The following is a 14,817-nucleotide window of genomic DNA, read 5'->3' as shown; positions in this document are numbered from 1 at the left end:
TCCACTTATGTAATGGGTTTTGTAAATAGTCTACGTTTAATACTTCTAATTAGTATCTAAACATTTGATGTGACACGTGCTAAAAATAAGCAAAGGGAACCAAACGCCCAGAGGGTGCTCGCAGTCTGCCCATTGTGACAGCGGCAAATTAAGGGTGCTCCAGATGACTGGTCAGTTCTGATGCTCCTCTCGTGTGTTACCAGTTGCTAATAAAACCTACTGCTATTATATACTGACAGTAACGATTGCTGGTTCTTTTGATTCGCCTAATACTTGCAGGGTGGATCTCAAGTTGCAAGTGGCAGTCAAGACCAGGCTTGTAGGGATACTAATGGCCATCATGCCTGCGCTTATTAAGGCTTTGATTCAAGGACGACAAGTGGTTGTTGCCCCTTTCAAGACGGAATCAACGTCCGTGAAGGTTAGTTGCGCTTGCGCTCCTCTGTCGTGTGTACCTGCACAAGCGACTAACCTGTCCAGTTCACCTGCTCACACTCCGTGTCTGGGCCAGAGTACTGGAGGGCCGGTGAGAGGCTAAGGTCGCGGACCGTGAAAACGAGTGCATCCGTCTTTAGGCCCGTTTCCGGCACGCGGGCAAACGACCTTAGTTCAATCCCTGAACCTTGTGTTTGCATCTTGCAGGGCCAATCGATGCTGAAACTGCAGCTTTTCAGCTTGTGTGGACGACTGCGTCAGTTTCTTGGAGACTGTACTGTACGCCACCAAGCACATTTAAAGGATGCTGCCTGTCTACGATCGAGAAACTGAAGAAGCCTGCTGTGGTCGCGAGCTGCACTTGATTATAGCCAGTAAGCGTTCTACTAAATACCTGCTCAGAGTCCAAGTGTTTAGTTACAATGCACGGCATTTGTGATAGGAGGAAAGTATTGATGTTTTGTTTCTACTAGAGTTAATCAGCCTATCTTGGTATGGGAACCACGAGATAGAAATGACTCGTACAGATAGCATATGTGGTCAGCTTATCTTTCTTCAGTTAAATCATATATAATTCTTGAACTGCTCGTATAACCAACAAATTCTTCAGTCCATGCATCCAATTAAATGTCCTCTGGGTGCTCCTACTTCACCATGGAGCAAGATTTTTGCACACGTCTGCAACAAACTATGTGTGCAGTCTTCATTGATGCCTTTGCTAGATTAGGAGCAAGGTATCATGCCCATATTAATTCGGTTTCCCTACATCTTTATCATATCAAGGTATTAGTAGCATGGATGTTGCGTGCAGTTCATTTCAACAGAACTTTCATATTTGAACATAGCAGCCACAAAGTCTCCGGGTACGTGCGAAAATCCGCCACAGCCTACTCTGGTGATCTCTCCGTGCTTAATTTCCTCTAATTGCTGGACATGGTGCAGTCTGTCTTAGGAACATGGTACTATAACTGCTGTGTACAAACAGGCTGATGATGTCCCACTACTTCCTCTCTAGTGCTCAACAAATCAAAGTAGAAACATAACTGCATGATGAAGTTTCATATGGAAAAGTTGTGACAATGAAGCAACCATTCACATGGAAATGAACAGACCAGCTCAGTTTCCGTAGTGATCAGTCGAAAAACAATTCCCTGGAAATGCGCGCCTAAGCGTAACAGCAAGTTCAGGCCATTCAACCCTCCTCCAGTGCTATATATACAAGGTGGAGGAGGGCCAGTTGAGCGCCAGAAGCACCAGCAGAAGCTCCAGTGTTATTCCCTGAATAAGCCATCCATCTCTCGTAAGCATCTCTTGTCCTCATAGTAATTCAGTATGCATGTGGCTGTCCACAATTACTGCAGTTTGATTTCACCCGCAATCTCTTTCCAAGTTTCAGATCTAAGAGTTCTGTATATCCGTTTAGTGATCTGATGATGACCAGAAGATTTGCCTCTTGATCAGGGTTTGAATCGAAGAATGGAGGGGAAGACGACGAGGGCGGCGGTTCTTGCCGCCAGCCTGCTCGTCCTGCTGCTGTCAGGCCAGCCGGCGCCAGTGTCCGGGTCCGTCATGTCAAGTACAAGTACTGCAAGTGCTTCCGGAAGTGCTACACTCCCTGCAGGAACAACGACCACCAGCCTAGGCCGGTTTGCAAGATCAGATGCGGCGGCAAATGCATCTTTCACCACGAGGTGACCGCAGCCTCGGCGGCGGCGACGGGGCATGCAGAGAGATCTGCCTGGCATCCGTCGGCTGCAGCACGGACGCCGCCGCAATGGTGGTAAGAATTGAAGCAGCTGCTTATGTACTAGCATTGGGATGGCTAGCTTTTATCTCGAACAATCTCTGATCATCCTGCTTGTGCTTGAATCTTGCAGGCGCCATGGCTGCAGGGCTGACCGACGCCGACGTGGCGGCTTGCGTCGGTGGCTGCACGGGCTACTACGGGAGGCTGAAGGCCAAGCGCGTCTAGGAACTGCTGATCGAGAGGTTGATGCCTGAACTGCGACGGCCAGTTTGATTAAATAAATAAATGTAATAGTGCGGCCTTCCTTTGAGATGTCTGGTTCTGAACCAGTTTGATATGCTTGTAATTGTTAGTTACTGAATATAAAATAACACGTCTTCTACGTGATCGATACTATTCAAGATCAGGAGCCAGATTCATTACAACATTGTTAAATTTTACATACGGGGGATGTTTTATGAATGATTTCAGATGGAACGATTTCTCGGCATCTGCGAGTGGAAACATTTTGATTTCATCAGGAGTGAAAAGGCTCAGAGCAAGCTTTTCCAAAAATAAAAAACCTCGAAACCAACCTTTTCAAGATTAGGAGCAGGATTCACATGCGGCATGCCAACCGAACTGAAAATGGGCATGCTTGTAAACAATGGTTAGACATGATGTCGTCTGTCTTTGAAGGACACAGACTCATGTGCCACTTCCTCTCTATCTCTAGGTAGAAACAAAACTACAGAATGGGATTCTGGGAAATTTGTGGCGACAAAGCAGAGTCGTCGTACGGAAACAAACAGCTCACCTCACTTTCCCCTAACTTATCTCTTCTCCTTTTCCTTTTTTTGAAAAAAAAGAACAATCAGTGAAAATGCGTCATCCTTTTAAAAAAAAGTGAAAATGCGTCACATGTATATGATCTCATCTACATTCTCTGCAGAACATATTTGCAGAAGAATCCCGGTGATTTTTTTTTCAATGTTCCACGACCAGATCCGGCTTTTCATCGATCAGTTAGCACTTAGCAGAATAGAAGGAAATAAGAAGGTGTCAGCTCTTGCTGCCTACATGCTCATGGTCCTGCTGTCACAGGTGTCGCTGTCAGGTCAGGTGTGGCTAATGGTCAGCATGTAAGGTTTCGGCATGCAAGTGTTACAGAAACTGCACCCTGACTGCAAGTGCAGGAGCAGGAAGAAGAACCACACCCTGACTGCTACCCTGAACGTTAGTTCCATCTCTGAACCTTGTGCTTGCATCTTGCAAGGCCAACTGATAGATGCTGGATCAGTGAATCTCCAGCTTGTGTGGACAACTGCGTCAGTTACTTTGAGACTGTACGCCACCAAGCGTTTACTATATCATCATGTCCTGGTATTAGTAGTATGCTAGTATGGATGTTGTGTGCAGTTCACTTCAACCAAGCTTTCATGAACATTCTACTCTGATCTCTCCTTGCTGCTGTGTACAAACAAAACTGATGTCCCACTACTTCCTCTCTATTGCCTCAATAAGGTAGAAACACAACTCCATGATGAGATTTCATATGGAAAAGTTTTGACAATCAAGCAACCATTCATAAGGAAATGAACAGACCAGCTCATTTTCCATAGTGATCTTTCGAAAAATAATTCTGCAGAAATGCGTGCGTAAGCGTGACGTGACATCATATTCCGGCCATTGAAGCACCTCCAGTGCTATATATACAGGGGGTGAGGGGGGAGGGCTACTTGAGCACCAGAAGCACCAGCAGAAGCTCCAGTGCAATCCCCTGAAGAAACTGCTTAAAAAAACTCTGAAGAAGCCATCACTCGTAAGCTCCTCTCCTTGTTGGCTTGGCTTGTTCTCAAAGCGATGTAGCATCAGTATGCATGTGGCTGTCCACAATTACAGTTCGATTTCATCCAATCTTTTTTTTTTCTAATCCAAGTGAGTTCTATCTGTTTGATGATCTGATGATCCGAATTGCCTCTTGATCAGGGCCAGTGAGCGGATCGGGATGGAAGGGAAGATGAGGGCGGCGGTTCTTGCGGTCTGCCTGCTCGTCGTGCTGCTGTCCGGCCAGCCGCCGCGGGTGTCCGGCGAGCCGCCGGGCTACGACAAGTGCTACCGGGAGTGCTACGATCACTGCCAGACGACCCACAAGCCTAAGTGGGCCTGCAGGATCAGATGCCACTCCATCTGCGACCGCCACCGCGAGGTGGCTGCTGCAGCCTCCGAGTTCGCCGGGGACGACGGCGCCTGCAAGGAGATCTGCCTGGCCTCCGTCGGCGGCTCCGGCACGACTGCGACCGGCGGCGATGGTAAGACGCAGCTCCGCATCCTCAGGCCGCCTGTGTAGTACTGTAGTGTAGAATTGGAAATGGGCGAATTGGCTTGCTTTTAGCTCGATCTGTGAATCTCTGATCATCTTTATGCTTGCGCCTCGCTGGCTATGGCTGCAGGGCTCACCGATGCTGACGTCGCGGCTTGCGTGGATGGCTGCACCGGTTACTACAGGAAGCTGAACGCCAAGCACGTCTAGGATGCTGCGCTCGAGAGGTTGATGCCTCAGCTCTGACGACCAGGATCTGCTGTGATGCCTTCCTGTTCCTGCTTGAAAAATAAATAAATGTAATAATGCTTTTTTTTCGAAACAAACTAGTGGGAGAACTGTCGATTATATTAAAAAGAAGAGGGTGACAACTACAAAAACACCAAGTGGTGCAAAGAGCAAAGAAAAAAAGCTTCAAAAACCTATACAAACGTCCAGAAGTAAAGTATTAACATCGGGCTAGTAAAACGGAAAGGTGCTTTGCTCCGGCCGCGATCCACATGGCAGACTCGTCTCTAATCCTGTCGAACATCACGTTGATTGTAGATTCCTTCCGCTCAAAAATCCTCGAGTTTCTCTCCCTCCATACAGTCCATGAGACAAGCATGATCAAGAAGCGCATGACTTTCCTCGAGTAGCACGGTGTTATTGCCCTCGCCGACCACCAGTGGTCTAAACTCTCCTCATGCACCCATAGGATTGGCTGAATCGCCATACAAGATATCCAATTTGCCACCATGTCCCACAGTCTGCGCATCACCCTGCATTGAGTGAATAGTTGCATTGCCGATTCTTGGTTGTTACGGCATAGTGGACAGTTAAGTTGATTTGGCCACCCCCGTTTTTGCAGCCTATCCGCCACCCATAGCTTGTTTTAGATCGCAAGCTAGGAGAAGATCTTGCAGCTTCTGGGAGCCCATATCTTCCATATTAGAGCATCGAAGTCTGTGTACGTAGAGCCGATGAACTGCGTGTTGTATGCGGATTTGGCTGAGTAGTTCCCGTCCACACTTAACTTCTATTTGATGTCATCCACCGCCCCTGGTTGAAGCTGCACATTCTGTACAATATGCCATAAAAGGACATACTTCCGGAAGTGTCGTGCGGAGAAATCTCGGTGCCGAAGGTTGATGTCATGAATCCAATTATTATTGTGTAGCGCTTCCTGCAGGCATCTATTCTTTTTTCTAGATACGGAGTAAATGCGCGGAGCCACATCTCTTGGTCGCTGTCCCTGTGCCCATCCGCTGTTCGAAAAGGATGTCCTCGATCTATCGCCTATGTCAATAGTTGTACATGCGGCAAAGAGCTTCCTATCTGTGTTGTTACATGGAAGTTCGAATCCTACCCAGAGTTTACGGTCCTCTTTCCACTCTTGCCATAACCATCTTAGTCTCAATCCTCTTGCAAACCTTGTGAGGTTTAGGATCCCTACACCCCCGAGCCTGGTTGGTCTTGCAGATCTCATCCAATTAACTTTGCATTTTCCGCATGTTATATCCGCAACCCCTGACCAGAAAAATTTCTTCTGTCTGTGGTCGATGTCCTTGAGCACTTGTTTTGGGGCGTTGAGCGCTGATAGAAGGTTGTGAGGTTAGCACTGATTTGGTGAGCGTCAGACGTGCCGCTATGGACATATTCCTCGCATTCCACACGGTGAGCTTGCTGATGGCCTTGTCAACAATATACTGGAAATGAACTCTTTTCAGCCTCGTCGTCGTTAGTGGCAGCTCCAAATATCTGACCGGGAAGGTTGCCGTTGTGACCGACAGATCCCCAATCACATCCTCTAAATTGATACCTTCGTAGCTTATAGGCACCACACTCGATTTTTCAAAGTTTGTTCTCAAACCTGTCGCCTCTCCAAACCTGGTGAGTAAGTCAGCAAGCGCCCTGATGTCATCATTGGATGGATTTAGGAAAAATTGCTGTGTCATTTGCGTACATGGAAGTTCGTAGGTTTAAGCATTTCCCTCTAAGTTTGGTGAGTAAGCCTCACTCTATGGCGACTTCTAGGAGGGCATAAAGCGGCTCAATGGCTAGTAGGGGGTCACCTTGTCGTAGTCCTCGGTTGTGCTTAATAGGGCTGTGTGGCATCCCATTCAGGAGGACCCTTGACGACGATGTGTAGAATAGGGATGCCATCCCATCGCGCCACCGAGGGGGAATCCTATGTGCTCTAGGAGGGAGAGAAGATAGTCCCATCACACCAAGTTAAAAGCTTTCACGATGTCTAGTTTGAGGAGTGTTGGTATTTTGAGCTGGTGGAAACATCGTGCCATATTGCGGACCGTCAAGAAGTTGATGTGGATGCTTCTTTTTTTTTATGAAGGCCGATTGTGAATGCAATCTGAGAGCTTTCACATGAGGAGCTAGGAGCATAGCAAGGACAGTAATTATCTTGACAAATGAGTGGATTAGGCTTATAGGCTAAAGTCAGACACTGCTTGATATGGTTGCAATCACTAATTAATCAGTAGTTACTGAATATACAATAAATTACCTACGTGATTGAGGCTCTCTGAATATACTATACGTCCGATACATGCTCTCTGCTAGAGGCTCTCTAGTTACTTACTGGCGCCTAGTTCTTTCATTCATATGTTCATCAGTGTGGAACAATCCGTGTCTGCCGTTGGCAGATTATTCCAAACTTCCAAGCGTGATGGTTTGATTTCTGCAGTCAACATGGGCAGGGCAAGCTTCTCCAATTTCCCCCTTTTTTTTAAACCAGACTTTTCAATATGACCAGGATCGAGCCAGATTCATACAGGATCGGCTGCTGCGATGCCTTGCCTGACGTCATTACAGGATCCTTTTCTTTGTCGAGCAATGCCAATCTTTCTTCCTACTACTTGTCTTCCTCGAAACCTGCGCGCCGCCGCGGCCGTCCGCCGCCGCCATCACCGACCGGCCTGCCTTGCCTCCGGTGCTCCACGAACTGGAGGGCCGGCAGGTGGGACCGCCCGGGCAAAGGACAAGGCTGTGGGCGGCCGCGAAAGCGAGTACACGCAGATATCATAACTCGAAGGTACTGCGGAAAAAACGATTGGGCCATATTTTCGGCCCACAATGGAATACAGCCCATTCGATTTAACTGCAGAGCAATATTGTTCCGTTGGCCCAGAAGCTTGTCATTGTGCAATCTCCAAACCAATGGCAAGTGTGCATGTAATCTTGCAGAATATATTGTAAGCACAAGGGCATCAAGTAACTCAGTCTCAGAACAAGTGGATCACGCCTGCAGGACCAACTAAACCTAAATATTTATCGATCAATGCTCTAAAAACAAAACCTAGCTAAATGCCGCATCCGTTGATATTTTTTATTTATGCGTATATCGTTTCATTATGACAACATCCTACTGTTACTAATTGGGGGCTCCTTTTGAAGCCTTCAGGTGAAATCACCTAGTATTCCTAGATGGACACTCTAGAAAAAGAGAGAAATCCTAAAAATTCTCACAAACAAGCAAAACATCCGACCATCGATCGATAGATTCAAATCATCATAGCCATTGGATCTATTATATTTTCTAAAAAATTACCCACCTATGCCATTATGAAAATAGCATAAAGTAACCCCTAAATCTATATATAAATTACCCACCTTTGCCATTATATAAAATAAACTAAAGTAACCCCCTACTCTTCATCAAAATTATCCACTTATGCCATTATAAACAATATTTAAAATAATCCCCTAATTTGCAACTGAATTGCCTACCACTATTACTTAAAAAACTTAAAGTAACCCCTTAAATTTGCATCTATATTACCCACACATGCTATCATTAAAAATAACATGAGGTAACCCTATGTTTAATCAAATAACCTTAATTAAAAATATACAACAATATATGATTCAAAATCGTCTATATCTTATATCTTGCACTATGGGTATACGATATAATAATTAAATCGTCTATATCTTGCACTGTGGGTATACAATATAATAATTAAGGTCTATATATATGATGTGTGTCACTATTTATAAGGATATAAAGTGATGGGATTATATATTTCTATACTAAAATTGTATCTCAAACTTAGGGTTCATTAAACAAATTCAAGTGCATACCTATGATCCAAAGTGAAAAATTCAAGTGCATACCTATGATCCAAAGTGAAAAAGTTAAAGATTATAAATATGGATGAAAATATTATAGAGTAATTACTAACTAAAATTTATCATAATTGGATAAAGATATTAAGTATATATCTACATAAGTGGAAGAAACGGGCTCCTGGATGTTGGAGATGGAGGCGAATTGGCCGCGCTGTAGCCATGCTCGGGACGAGCGAGCTGTTCTAGGAAGAAACGAGCAACTCAGTCAGAGCAAGGTCTCGGTCAAACAAGCCCACTTCACCTAAATGCTCATCCATTGGTTATTGTTATTGATAACATTTGACATCATTTTTTATTCCAATTTCCAACATGTATTACCAACATTGTACTTTGAGCACATCTATAGCACCTACAGTACATACACAAGCAGATCACAGACAACCCCGTATAGTGAACCTCACCAAACTGGATTTGCCTTAGCGGCGCAAACATGTGTTCACGTGGCGTATCCGCGTATATATGCAAACGGAAACGTACATGTAGGCAAACTGGATTTGCCTTAGCATGTCTCATCGACCGTATCATGTATAGTACTCCAAAGAGACTTTGTAGGCAACGTACATCATGTTACATGTATGTACACTAGTACCTACGTACGCGCCTTTATTTCAAAACTGACATATACCGTATTCGTACATATATGAGCCAATTCATATGGTCATTATCGGTTAGAACTTTTTTTTTTGCGAAACATTATCAGTTAGAACTTAGAAGAACTATTTTGCCGTTATATACTATATACTCTCTTCAATCCCTAGCTAAAAAGAAGTTATTCAATGATTTAAAATTTGTCCCACAATTCTTGTCATTGCTATCCCTTGAGTAGGTGATCAATGTGCATTCAGTATTTAATTCGTGCTAGAGCTTCTTAATTTTAGTGACAAGAGGGAGTACGCACAATGACTTGCATCGTAGGGAAGGGATTACAATGTATCACAGGAGAATACAGCCGTTATGGATATAGAAGGATATACACAGGCTATCCCCTACTCCATCCGTTGCAAATTTTAAATCGTTTTAATTTTTTTAATTTATACTTTTACTATATATATATATTATGTCTAGATGTATAATAAAAATTATATATGAACCGTGAAAATCCAAAACGACTTATAATTTGGGATAGATAATTTGGGACAGAGGGAGTATTAACTGATATACATAGGTTATCTCCTACTAATGTCTACCGAAACAAAGGGCCTGTTCGCTTCAGCTTATAAGCCGGCTGAAAAGCTGAAACGGCTGATTTGTTGTGAGAGAAAAATACTATTTGGTGGCTGATAAGCTGAAGCGAACACGCCGAAAAGGAGTGGCTGCTATATTTACGTACACCATATCTAGCATAAATCCATCACGTATAGGTAGCAATCAATTAATGTCCATAAATCTCTACTTCTCTGCATCTAATCGGTTACTCATTTCCAAGTCAATTAGTCGACACGTCCGCCATTGTCGATAGCGCTAAGAGATCGAGGGGGGCTACTAGCCACCACCAGATATGAAGGGTGGCAACGGTGGTGGTGGCAGCTTCGCGTACGTGGTTGCCATCTGCTTGTTCGCCGTTCTCTTTGGATGCCAAGCATGGTCTGCACAATGTAAGTAGTACATATATACATATACATTATATACACGCATCTTCTCGATCTCGTTGTAAATTTTTTCAATCTAGATCAAATAAAATTCTACGTGTATTGTAATGTGCAATATTGACGGATAATTGAACATGAATTATATTTACAGGTCGTTCTTCTCAGCCGATCAAGCAGGTCATCAGGCACATCACAATGGGACTGTATCTAAATGCTAGTGATCAGGCCAACGGAGGTGGCGGCTACCACACCAAGATCGAATGCCCAACTGCGGCGGGAGGTGATCGATCATAAGAGCAAGAAGAAGCTGACGTTGATATTTTGCACCGTGAAATGTTACTGCCATGGGAACCATGACGTGTGCTAGCTACGTACTGCTGCCAGCCAGCCCTGTTAATTGGGTTGTAACCCATATTGTAACCACACCAATCTATTCTCATAAGAAAATAAATATAACCCACCCTAAACCAAACCTCCATTATCACACACCACACCACCCCAAACTTACCATTGCATAAGTTATACAAATTACTTGCCAAATATGGTTACAACCCAATAAGAACCCATTAGGTACCCAATAAAAACCCATTAGTTAACTTTTTTTTTGAGTTTGTATGTGACTCTCAACGTGGGGTCCACATGTAAGTCTAGCCATACTACTTTGCACAAAGTAGCGGACTGTCAAGCTAATTCATCTGCAACAAGTTTCGGTCAATTCATCCAAAATTTTAAGGTGTGAACACGAGGTTTTAGTTTTAGGGTCCGACTCTTGACGCGGGCCCCACATTTAAGTCCAGCCGTACTACTTTGCATACAGTAGCGGACTGTTAAACTAATTCATCTGTAACAAGTTTCGATCAATTTATCCAAAATTTTAAGGTGTGAACGCGAGGTTTTATTTTTAGGGTCTGACTCTTGATAGATGAGGCTCCAGGCTTTTGGGTTCTTAATGGGTCTCAACCCACGGGTTGAGAGTCTTTTAGATCAAAAAATAATACCACACACCCCAAATACCTTCCAAACTATTTATTTGTAAAACCCAAACCAAACCAAACCATCTAGCAGGCCAACTCATTATAAACCAATTCAAATGAACTTATTATATAAACCAAACCATTAAAACTAATAAACCCAACCCAATTAACAGGGCTACTTGACCAGAGATTCCAGTGAAATGCCGGTATGTTACGACGAGTTGGGCGACTGCCAGGCCAACGTTACTGCCCCCTCTGCAACCCCAAATGCCCGCCTGCAACCGCGCCGGCTTCCTTGCATGATCACTAGTGATATGTATATGACGTTAATTAAAACCATATCGTTGTGAAATAATAACACTCTGCTAATTCCGGCAAGCATGAGTTATGCGTCTTTGCCGCAGATATTTTCCCGCGCGGTTACATAGTTTTTACATACTTAACATTCCTGTTCGAACCACGACCTAGTGAACCATTTCTGTCCAATTTTTCTAGCAATATCTGCGTTGGAAAGTATTGTGTTTTTTAGTAGTGTGTCCAGTCAAGATATAAGAAGATCATGTTTCCATTTTTTTAATTTTTGGACAGGGCTTAAGAAGTTTACCGAATTTGTTGGTAGTAGGAAACTTGGAAGGATCAATATATCCAAGAGAAAGGGGAAGGGGGTGATTGAATTAGTCTCTAAGAATTTTAACAAAAACTAACATGCTTCGGAAATTCACCCATGTTCCTAAGGTTGATGTGTGACTCCAAACGGAGCACAGTACTTCTTTGGTATTCCAAATTAAAAGCTCCGCCTTAATTGGAACTTCTCATTAAGAAAAAAACACCACCAAGCCTTAAGGCGGTGCTACTTGCTAAGAGCAACAAGCAAACAACATCATTTGACCTAATTTAGGCCGAAGAGATGTACCCAGTAATAATTCACTATATCTTTATTTAAGAAACATGAAAATCACTCTAGTGAAAAATCTTGCCCTTGTTTTCAGTGTGTAGCTATGAAATAAATGAACTAGAAAGAAAAATGAGCTCAAAGAAATAAGATGGTGAAGTAAGGTTAGCCTCAATAGGAGTTTCACAGAGAGTTTCATCAGCATTAATTTCTATACCACATCAGCAATTTTGCTGACTTGGCGAGGTCTTTATGAGGAGAGAGAGGATAGAGTTTCATGAAATGAGAGAGGAGTTCCATCCCCGTGAAACCCAGCAGGTACAATCACCTACTTTGCAGTCTAGGTAACAGTGTAATGAAACTGTGCATTGAGACTGGCCTAAGACTCAGCCCTTAAACCAACCACTAGAGTTTCACAATTTTTTTTCCCACGGGAAAATAAGTTGTGGAGTTTCGTGAAATGAGAGAAGAGTTTCATCCCCATGAAATCCAGCAGGTGCAATTACCTAGTTTGTAGTCTAGGTAACAGTGCAATGAAACTGTGCATTGAGACTAGCCTAAGACCCAGCCCTTAAACAAACCACTAGAGTTTCACTATTTTTTTGTTTTCCCAGGAAATTAAGTTGAGAGACAAAAACCCAATCACAGGAACATCAGGCGATTACAGTCCAAATGACTTCTCAACTAGCGGCTATTATTGTAGGACATCGCACTGTTAACTTATGCGGTGTGTAGGAATCCTGAGACTAACACAAATTAACTTCAGCTAGAAACTACTCTAAGTGTGTCTTTTAACTCCAAACTATACTTAGAACTCGACCATCAAATCCCGTGAACTATGACTATAAATACCACAATGGGGGCAAGATCATCCCAAATATTGACATAGTGACCTAAAAAATTCTAACGTTGGTTCAAAGAACACGTTAATCACAATGATATCATGATTGGCCTAGATGCTTTCAATCAAAATGCCTTAGTAATTTTACCACATGGACATGTCAACTTGATGACATTTTTTTTCCGAACCCCCCCTCCCCCCCCCCCAAAAAAAATCGTGACATATATTTTAGAAGGACATCTTTTATCTCCAAATCTTTTAACATGTTTGCCAATGTGTCCATGACAATCTTGATATGGCAGATTGCAAAGGATAAGTCTCAGACGTCATATATTCATGATATAATATACATGTCATATATTCATGATAAGTCTCACAGGTCATACCAAAACAAAGAATGATTGCCATATACTCCCTCTATCCTGAAATATGAGGCAATTTGGCTATGTACATGGATGAATACTTGTCCAGGTACATTGCCAGATCGTCTTATATAGTTATATTTCAGGATGAAGTGAATATCCACCATATCTCGCTTACCCACTTTGTATATCAATTAATGTCCATAAATTTTGTAATCTTCTTGATATCTAATCCATAAATCGTTTCCATATTAGTCAAATGAAATGAAAGCATCTAGCAGGGAAGACTAGTTTACTATCTTTATATACTGTGCTGAGCAGTCAGGCCATTGCTCCATTCCAATCTGACCTCTCTCAAACAGAGGCTTAGCTGAGAAAGCAAGAGAGGGTAAAGATACAAATAAACACTATGAAGGTCAGCAATGGTGGCGGCAGCTCGCTATATGTGATTGTCATATGGCTCGCTGTTCTGTTCGGATGCCTAGCATCGTCTGCGCAATGTAAGTATGCACCATGCATCTTTGATCTTGCGCTTAAATCGCGAACAAATTTACGTGTATTATTATATGTCGTATATACAAAGTGACAAACACAAATTTTTTACAGGTCGTTCTCAGCTGCTCAACAAGGCTGTGCGCACAAGGGGAGTTTTTCTAGCTGGTACTGCAGGCAACACAAGCGCCTACCACTCCGAGATCGAATGCCCAAGCGTCGTCGTAGACGATGATGAGAGCAAGCTGAAACTGATATTTTGCACTGTGAAATGCTACTGCCATGGCGTCCATGGCGATGCCATCTGCTATTGCTGCCAGAAGCCTCCTGGAGCAGTATGCCATGAAACGTTGGCCGACTGCCAGGCCGATTGCCCCATCTGCAACCCGGAGTGCCCGCCAGCCCCGCCTGCTGGAACTGCGACGGAAGGCCAACACCTAGATGCGACGACGAACGCCACCTCATACTTATAAGCTAGGGTTCCATCCATGATCTCGAGATCGTTAGGATCATATCGGATCAAGCAGAATAATACTTTGCTGAAGTAAAAGATATATATAATTAAGTATGTCATCGTCGCATCGTTTAGAAGCCATTGCAGTCATTATTTAGGCTGCCCTTTTGCTAGAAATGTTCGTGTTAGCTGCATTGCTGATTTTAGTTTCTTGCTCTTGCTCCGTTGATCTGTTTGGAGGTAGAGGCAATGCATTATTAATAGAAAAAAAAAACTCGCCACAATCAGCTCCCAAGAGTTAGGCAGGTCATTAATTTCTTTTTCGGTTTCTTTTTTTTTTTGGCAAGAGATGCAAACCCGGGAGCACTAATATTAATCTTGGCATCTTGTAGTACTACTATGCTCCTGGATCAACTATACACTCCGGGCTGGTTAAAGGAGATGGTTACCATGGATGATTGAAATCCTGCCGTGATTGAATAAAGCTCCTCTTGCCAACGGGTCCAAAAAAAAAAATTCGACATGGATAATGGAGGGAAGAAAAGGGCGGCAGTTTAGTTGTTGCCCCTGGTCCAGTCTGATGAAGACATTGGAGGTAAGT

The 14,817-nt window shown here is 43.4% G+C and overlaps 1 protein-coding gene across 7 annotated transcripts in view; it reads left to right on the top strand.

The window, feature by feature from the left end:
• Positions 1-2,672, top strand: part of LOC101782725 (disease resistance protein RGA2) — a 6,422-nt gene extending 3,750 nt beyond the window's left edge. The window contains exons 2-8 of one of the 7 annotated variants that reach the window (XM_022826133.1): positions 96-170; positions 280-421; positions 643-809; positions 1,219-1,298; positions 1,421-1,735; positions 1,897-2,215; positions 2,313-2,672. In XM_022826133.1, coding sequence (XP_022681868.1) covers positions 96-138 — 43 coding nt within the window. In that variant the 3' untranslated portion in view covers positions 139-170; positions 280-421; positions 643-809; ... (2 more) ...; positions 1,897-2,215; positions 2,313-2,672. Of the gene's footprint in view, positions 1-9; positions 171-279; positions 422-642; positions 1,736-1,896; positions 2,216-2,312 lie in introns of those variants that run through there. The other 6 variants (XM_004951953.4, XM_022826128.1, XM_022826131.1 and 3 more) reach the window with 6 other exon arrangements.
• The last annotated feature ends 12,145 nt before the right edge of the window (positions 2,673-14,817 follow it).

Source organism: Setaria italica, chromosome I, assembly GCF_000263155.2.
Source record: "Setaria italica strain Yugu1 chromosome I, Setaria_italica_v2.0, whole genome shotgun sequence".
Lineage (NCBI taxonomy): Eukaryota > Viridiplantae > Streptophyta > Magnoliopsida > Poales > Poaceae > Setaria > Setaria italica.
The sequence above is the reverse complement of the archived record's forward strand: the minus strand, read 5'-3'. Positions and strand labels throughout refer to the sequence as shown.